At 30.3% G+C, this 8554-nt stretch overlaps 1 protein-coding gene across 1 annotated transcript; it reads left to right on the forward strand.

Annotated features, from left to right (window-relative positions):
* Nucleotides 1-33: 33 nt before the first annotated feature.
* On the forward strand, nucleotides 34-8122 carry LOC149564240 (putative 12-oxophytodienoate reductase 11). Its single transcript, XM_089828315.1, has 4 exons — nucleotides 34-97; nucleotides 1081-1260; nucleotides 1343-1773; nucleotides 8000-8122. The coding sequence occupies exons 1-4, from the start codon at nucleotides 34-36 to the stop codon at nucleotides 8120-8122; spliced, it is 798 nt and encodes a 265-aa protein (XP_089684441.1).
* The last annotated feature ends 432 nt before the right edge of the window (nucleotides 8123-8554 follow it).

An 8554-nucleotide genomic window follows, 5' to 3' on the forward strand; every position in this document is an offset into this window, starting at 1 on the left:
TAAGCAGAGCTGCAATCTCTATTTATCAAAGCGATGGATGGTGTGCCGCAGGAAGAATTTAAATCCCGTTGGTCTTTTGGAGTGAATGAAAGCGAAGGTCGGTCTTGGAAGGAAGAGGGGCTCAAAGTTTTGATCCTTTCTGATCCTTTCCCTTTCCCCTGCCTGTTGTCCATTGGATTCTGACCTGCTACAACAAATCCACACGAACAAATTTGTGCATAAACATTGTTGATTTAACTAACAATTAATTAATGTTGTTCGACTTTTACAATTCATACTGATTTCCTTGAATTTGATAGTGAAGTTTTTAAAAATATAGTTTCTAGTTAATAAAATTAAAAAATCGTAACTTTTTATTATCATCTATATATTTGATTTTTTATTTTTTTCCTCTCTAGTTACGCCGAGAGGCGTTCTTTACGCCGAGAGGCGTTCTATACAATGGCAGCACAAATGCCCAGCACGGGAATATGCCAAGATTCCTTGTCAATAAAAAAGAATTGGGAGCAGTTACAAAATTCCAAATTAAATATTAAAAAAGAATTCCCGAAATAATAGCTGGCCGAAATAATAGGCCCGAAAAAGTAGGGCCCGAAAAAGTAGGACCTGAAAAAATAGGGCTCGAAAAAATAGGGGCGAAATAATTTCAATATGATTTTGCATGCACATTCATGCTTATTTTTTGCGAGGAGTGGGGGAATTTGAAACAAATTTGTGGAATGTGAAGAGACGTCTGTTGGGGGATATGAGGAGCCTCTCAGAAGTTATAAAACCAAGGCTCCTCATTTCATTTTCATTTTATGCTTTTGCAGGAAGGAAGAGGTGGAGGTTATTGGAGGATTAGATTGGAGTTTTTGAATAAGAGTAAATTGAAGTTTTGGAGTAACATTTTTGCAGGTGAGATTTCTATTTTTTATTTACATTTTCATTTAGATTTAGATGTAGATGTAAATTGAAATTCAAAATTAGTTATAATATTCTACTTTGATTTAGATTTCAATTTTAATTAATTTCAATTTGGTTGGCTCTCCTCCACAACAAACAGTGTATTGTGTATTTAATGGGTGCATTGGAATGCAGATTATCAGCCTAATGGCCAATCTCCAGTTTCCTCCACAAGCAAACCAATCTCTGGAAAGATCCCTCTTCCGAGCCGAAAGGATGTGGCAGATTTCTCTCCTCCTCGGCCTCTGAAAACAGAGGAAATTCCCAATATAGTTGCTGATTTTCGAAATGCTGCCAGGAATGCAATAGATGCAGGTATGTTTTTTTATTCTGATCTATCTTGGTTTGAAGAAGAGAATGTTCCTTTTGTTGACATAATCAGTCCTTTTACGAACAGGGTTTGACGGTGTTCAAATCCATGGGGCGCATGGGTACCTTGTGGACCAGTTCATGAAGGACGGCGTGAATGATCGAACAGATGGCTATGGCGAAACATTGGAGAATCATTGTAGATTTGCACTTGAAGTTGTGGAAGCAGTGGTGGAGGAAATCGGAGCAGAGCATGTGAGAATTTGGCTTTCTCCATTTTCGAATCATGCAGAAGCGTATGACTCAAATCCAGAGGCACTAGGACTTCACATGGCGGAGGCTCTGAATAAATATAAGATATTGTACGCTCATTTCTTTGAGCCCAGGATTGATAATTCGCAGACGACGATAGCGAGTGAAAAGAGCCTGATTCCCATAAGAACAGCATTCAAGGGAACATTTTTGGCTACAAGGGGTTATGATCGGGATGATGGTAACGAAGCTATTTCCAATGGCAAGGCAGATTTGATTGCTTATGGCCGACTATTCTTGGTAACTGATATTTCTATTGTATATTCCCGTGCCCAACACGGGAAGTTTTAATCTATACAGTTTATTTTGTGCATTTAGTGCACAAAATAAAGAATGCATATGCAATCAATTTTTTTATCAATCTTTATGATAGCTTTTTTTTTTAAATAGAAAATAAAAAATAGAAAATAGAAATTATTCTTTTATGTATGTAGAAAAAAATTAGAAAGATTTTATGTATGTAAAAAATTAAAAGAATGCTATATACATCTAATTTTTTTGAAAAGAATTCTATTTACATCTAGATATTTTGATTGAAATAACCATAATGTAAAAACAAAATATAAAATAGAAATGTTAATATATGTATGTAGAAAAAATTAGAAAGATTGCATGCATCTAAAAAAATTCTATTTACATCTAGATTTTTTTAGAATGGAAAAAAATGGATAATAGAAATAATAGTTGCATGTTTGTAGAAATAAATTACAAAAACATGTATCTAGAAATTAAAAAGATTCTATATGTGTCTAATTTTTAGATTTTACTTTATTCTAAACTAATTATTGATGGATATATATTTTAAAAATATTTATGTAGTTTAAAGTTTAGATTTTAATTAATTTGTATGCAAATAGGAAAAAGAATAAATATTTTATATATATGTAGATTAATTTCTATTTTTAAAATTTACAAGTAAATGAGTACTTTATTCATTTAAAGTAAACAAGTTTTTAAGTAATATATTTTTATTTTAGAAATATATTAATCATAATGTTCATTTATTATTACTTATTTAATATACTTACTCTCAAATCTAAGACAATAGAAATGATATTTTATTAACTTTGAAATAGGGAAGTGTTAAGCAAGTTCGTTTACAAAAATACCAAAAATATATTTGGTCTTTGATCAAATTGGAGTTAATATTAGAAATATAAATATGATCATTAACAATTAAGCTAAATTCAGTTCAAAACAATAATATTATTTAAATTTAAATAAATTTTTTTGAAAAGAATTCTATTTACATTTACATATTTTGATTGAAATAACCATAATGTAAAAACAAAATATAAAATAGAAATGTTAATATATGTATGTAGAAAAAATTAGAAAGATTGCATGCATCTAAAAAATTCTATTTACATCTAGATTTTTTTAGAATGGAAAAAAATGGATAATAGAAATATCAATTGCATGTTTGTAGAAATAAATTAGAAAAACATGTATATAGAAATTAAAAAGATTCTATATGTGTCTAATTTTTAGATTTTACTTTATTCTAAACTATTTATTGATGGATATATATTTTAAAAATATTTATGTAGTTTAAAGTTTAGATTTTAATTAATTTGTATGCAAATAGGAAAAAGAATAAATATTTTATATATATGTAGATTAATTTCTATTTTTAAAATTTACAAGTAAATAAGTACTTTATTCATTTAAAGTAAACAAGTTTTTAAGTAATATATTTTTATTTTAGAAATATATTAATCATAATGTTCATTTATTATTACTTATTTAATATACTTACTCTCAAATCTAAGACAATAGAAATGATATTTTATTAACTTTGAAATAGGGAAGGGTTAAGCAAGTTCGTTTACAAAAAGACCAAAAATATATTTGGTCTTTGATCAAATTGGAGTTAATATTAGAAATATAAATATGATCATTAACAATTAAGCTAAATTCAATTCAAAACAATAATATTATTTAAATTTAAATAAAATAAGCCATGTTTACTTTGAAACATCAAACAACTAATTAACTAATACAATAATTAAAATAAATGAATCTATTATGACATAGAAAAATATTTTCGAAGTATAATTTCTTTGTTTTTGAATCAATATGAGTTTTTTTTTCTACTTGAAAAGATAAACCATAAGCATAACTCTAATCTAAACCTTAACCATAACTCTAACAATAACCATAACCATAACTCTATCCCTAACCTTAACCATAGCTCAAACCCTAACCCTAATTCCAACCCTAACTCTAATGCTAACCCTAACCCTAATTCTATCCCTAAGGTTAACATTAACTATAATGGTAACTTTGTCCCTAACCATATATCTATGTATGACTATAACATTTTACATTACAATATCCCAAAAATAAAAAATATTTTTTTAATCTATATTAAACTCCTTATATTAAATTTTTAAAAATATTTTGAAGCATAATTTTATAGTAACTTCATACAACTCTAATTAAAAATTAATTAACAATTTTATAGTAACCTTATCAAAATAAAAAATAAAAAGTAAATATTTTTCCTATTGCGCCGCGACTGCCACTAGCTTATATATACCTCTATATATATTACGCCGAGAGTAATCGTTCTCGAGGCACCTATTTTTATTTTCATTAATCCCAACTTCGTTTAAAATAACTTTGGGATTAAATAAAAATAGGCGCCTCGAGAACGATTACTCTCGGCGTAATATATATAGAGGTATATATAAGCTAGTGATAATAGAATTGTATCAGATTTAAACATAGAAAATATATTAAGGGTGTATTTTAGACAAAGATAATATGTTTTAGGAATAAATTTGTTTCTACAAAAATATTTGATGATTAATATTTTCTATTTCCAACAATCAAATGTAATTTTTTTTTAATTTATATTTTTTTCTTCTAAAGTTTAGATGTGAAAATTTTAAGTTCAAAAGTCATTAAAAATAATTTAAATTAATTTTGTTGAAGTTGATGAAAGATCAATCTTACAACGCTCAAGAATCACTTGCATGCAAACACAGAGAGAAGCAAAAACTATGGAGGTTGGAACTCCTAGATAAATAGATGAAACTTTTTTTATGAGCAAAAAGTGAAACTGTTATTTATCAAAAGTGAATGAATAATTACAAAGAGATCAATCCTTATCAAGGAGATCAAAACCCTAAAAGATAAAACTTAGTTTACATTATAATAATTAATAAAATGATTAATTATTGGATGCCTAAAGTTTAGCTTAGTAGAATATAGTTAATTAGGAAACATCTAATTACTCTAACACCCCTCTTTAAGATAAACTTAAGAAGTAGTTAAAAACAAACGTCATTGGTTTATCTCTCTGAGGCAAGGTTCTGGGTGGTCCCTAGTTTCTCGTCATGCTACTCTTGCTGCATCTGGTTGGCCTATTATTGGATCTGATTCGAAATGTTTATTCCCCTACCTGGATTCAACAATTTCACCACTCAGGCTAGAGGGTGAGGAAAAAGAAAAAGAAGTTAGTGTTGTTGATGGGTGGGCTCCTGTTGTGCCACCCTCCAACCTCACTAATGCTTGGGGATTTCATGATCATCAAGATCCTCCTCCTTTGATTATCAATGAGCTTAATAGTACTGGCTCTAGATTCATGACTTTTTTGAGCCTTTTAGGTTGGAGCCTTTTTTCTTGGCATATGGTTCTTTTGGGTGATTCTCCTAGAATCCATTCCAAGTTTTCCTAGATTTGGCATCCTTTGAGGATGTAGATTCTTTTCACTCTTTGGAATGATAGAAATGTAGTCTTATTCACTCGCAACTTTCTTGATATAAATGTTTATATGTACACTAAGGCTTGCATATGTAATAATGTATTGATGTAGATTCAAGTATGAATAAACAAGGTGGCCCACCTATAGGAGTTCTCAATCACTGGGGCAATTAGCTTGTATGATTGACTAGGTTCCACCTAATTCTACCTCAGTAGATCAAACAATACCTCATGGCTATTGTTGGAGCCACAGCTCTTTGGCTTACCACTCTTAAACGCCTTGGGCCCAGGCCCCTCGCCACTCTCCTAGTGATGGTTGGGATGTCACACACCCCTTGTCCACCTCTTTGCGGTGAGGTTTTGGGTGGTCCCTAGTTGCTCCTCATGCTACTTGTACGGCCTCTGGTTGGCCTATTGATGGATCTGACCCTAAGTGGTTATTCCTCGGCTTGGATTTGGCAATTTTGCCACCTAAGCTAGAGGGTGAGGAAAAAGAAAAAGACACTGCTGTTGTTGATGGGTGTGTTCCTCCTGAGCCACCCTCCAACCTTGTTGATGCTTGGGATTTTCATGATCATCAAGATCCTCCTCCCTCAGCTAGCATTTCTTTAGCCACTTGAGGGCATTTTATTTTATTTTTTTAATAGTTGTATGTTTTATGGATTTGCCAAGTGAACTCTTGTAGGATGATCTTGTATTCCCAACCCAATGTTTTGTGACTATTTAACATTAGTATTTAGTTAATAGCAAAGAGACTATTCATTTTAAAAAAAAAAAAAAAAACAAGAGTAGGGGTTTGCCTCAATAGCCTGTACTATTCTTTCTAAGGGCCTGCTATTAGTATTGTAGGGTAGGGCATGCATTAATAGCCTATTATTGCAGGGAACCCCTTCTAGATTATTTTAGGGGGCCATTAGAATAGTAGGATGTAATGATATTCATAATACATTTAGGGTCCATTTGGATCGCAGATTTGAGTAGAAATTAGAATTTGAAATCCTAAAAAATTCCTAATCCACTGTACAAGTCTACAAAATAGGAATTGGAATTCAGGGAAATGTGGATTTGGTATCCCCATTTGACCACCAAAATAGGAATTCTGTCTCCCCTCACAATGCTTGTTATTTAGAATTCTTGTTTTAATTCCCATTTTTTGAAAATAAGGATTTCAACTAAAGTGAAATTTAATCTGATTTGACATCCGGATGCCCATTTGGGAGCACCTATTTTTGCACATATTTCTGAAAGATAATTGAATTGTAACCAAGAGAGTGAGGCATTTCAAGAATGCATCTACTTCGAGCACCTTTTGAATGCTATTTGTAAAAATTAGCAGGCAAGGCTTGAAGAAATTAGAAAGATTATTGCAAAAATTTGTACGAATTTAATTTTTTTTAATTGGGGGAAATTTTCAGCTATTGTTGGACCTCATATGTTTTGATTAAATAAAATAACTAGTACTACACATATCTAATTTCTTTTGTCTTCTTTTAACTTTTTCTTGGATTTTTATTTTGTAATGAACATCGACATTCTTGGCATGTGTGGAGTTGGAAGCACCATGAACAGGTCTTTGAACAAATTGGAGATATGAATCACCTTTTTAATGTAACTTTTGTATTCATTTTTTGAACCATATATTCATATTTTGAACCAAATAGGCTTGGAATAACAAATTCTGAATATCAAATGTTTTTGGGTTTGAACCAAACAATCCCTAAATAAATTCCACAAACCATAACATGGATTTCAAGATCGAGAATCCCAAATCAAGGATTTTAGATTCTAATTCCTAAATCTTAATCCAACAACCAAATGAGCTCTTAGAGTGCATATGGTAATGGGAATACAAGTGGAATATGCATATCTAAATTCTTAAAATTTTGAATTCTTTGTTTGGATGGACCAAATTAGAATTGGAATAGGAATAAAATAGGAATTCATATTCCAATTTTGGTCCAAAAATGAGCATTTACAATTCCACCTAAATTGGTGGTTCCAGTTTTATTTATTTTATAAGACATAAATTTCTTGGTCATGAATTTCCCATCAAATTCTAGCTTAACCAGAGAATAGAAATATCTACTCGCATTTTCTTTTCTAGAATAACTATTTCTATTCCCATATTTATATTCCCATAGCCAAATGAACCCTTAGCAAATAAAATCGGGTAAAGAAGAGTATGTATATGAATAAATATAAGAATGGATACTTTTAATATATTATTGCATATGTGATTTTCATTTATTAGTTCCTGCCTATGGCAGGATACTAATGTATCTGTTTACATACAATTTTCCCCATTAGACTTGGTCAAGCAACCAATTGGATTTGTTTATTAAATTTCACATGATCTCAACATTATAAATAATCATTAATTGATATTTTTAATAAATAAAAAATCACATTTTTCTCATTTATTATTGGTTTGAGCAAACAAAAATTTCATTTTCTACAAAAATAATATTAAATTTTGAACACTATAATAATAATGAATATTTAGAAAAATTTAGAACATTTCTTTTGGAGATTCTAGAAATTTCTTATAACATTGGTTTCGGGGATTCTAGATATTTCTTATAACATTGTCTTTAGTGTTGATTTCTAGAAGTTGCTAAGTTTGCTCTCAGTGGCAGTTTGTCGAAGTTTCTTACAATAGATAACTCATTTGATTGCTAGGTGAATTATTTGACGCTTATTTTATACATATTTCTGCAAATAGATGGACCCTCTTGTAATGGATTTTCTTCAACTAGACACAACACTGCAATGGAAAATGGCGACAAATGGCTTGTACTTTTCTTTCAAGATCTCTACTATGTCTATGGCATCTGTGAGGAGTTGATCTAGTTCTACTTCCACCTCTTCTTCATAATTTTGTGCTGGTATGTTTACAACAATACTAACGTAAACAATTTTACACCATAGAATCCAAAAATCAAAATCCATTATCATTTTAAATTATACAAATCTCATTGAAGTAAAACATGAAAATGAGTTAGGATTATGTGTACCTTTGCAGTTCAGTAAAAAATGAAACATATGGGTATACTTTTAATCCAATTGCTTCAAAATCCAACTGGGTATTATTTATCTTTCAACATTTTAAATCATATTTTATGATCTTTCATCAAATTTATGAAGCTTGTGCATCAATATTTCCAATTTATATAGTGAAATTTAGAAATGAAGCTCAACTTTCTCTTGTTAAGTATAGGAACATTGATACAAATAATTTTACACCTCATTGAGTGCATGTTGTCCCAATAGCTAGTTT

The sequence above is a fragment of the Cupressus sempervirens genome, chromosome 4 (genome assembly GCF_028749045.1).
Source record: "Cupressus sempervirens isolate cs-2001-9-10 chromosome 4, ASM2874904v1, whole genome shotgun sequence".
In the NCBI taxonomy this organism is placed as follows: domain Eukaryota; kingdom Viridiplantae; phylum Streptophyta; class Pinopsida; order Cupressales; family Cupressaceae; genus Cupressus; species Cupressus sempervirens.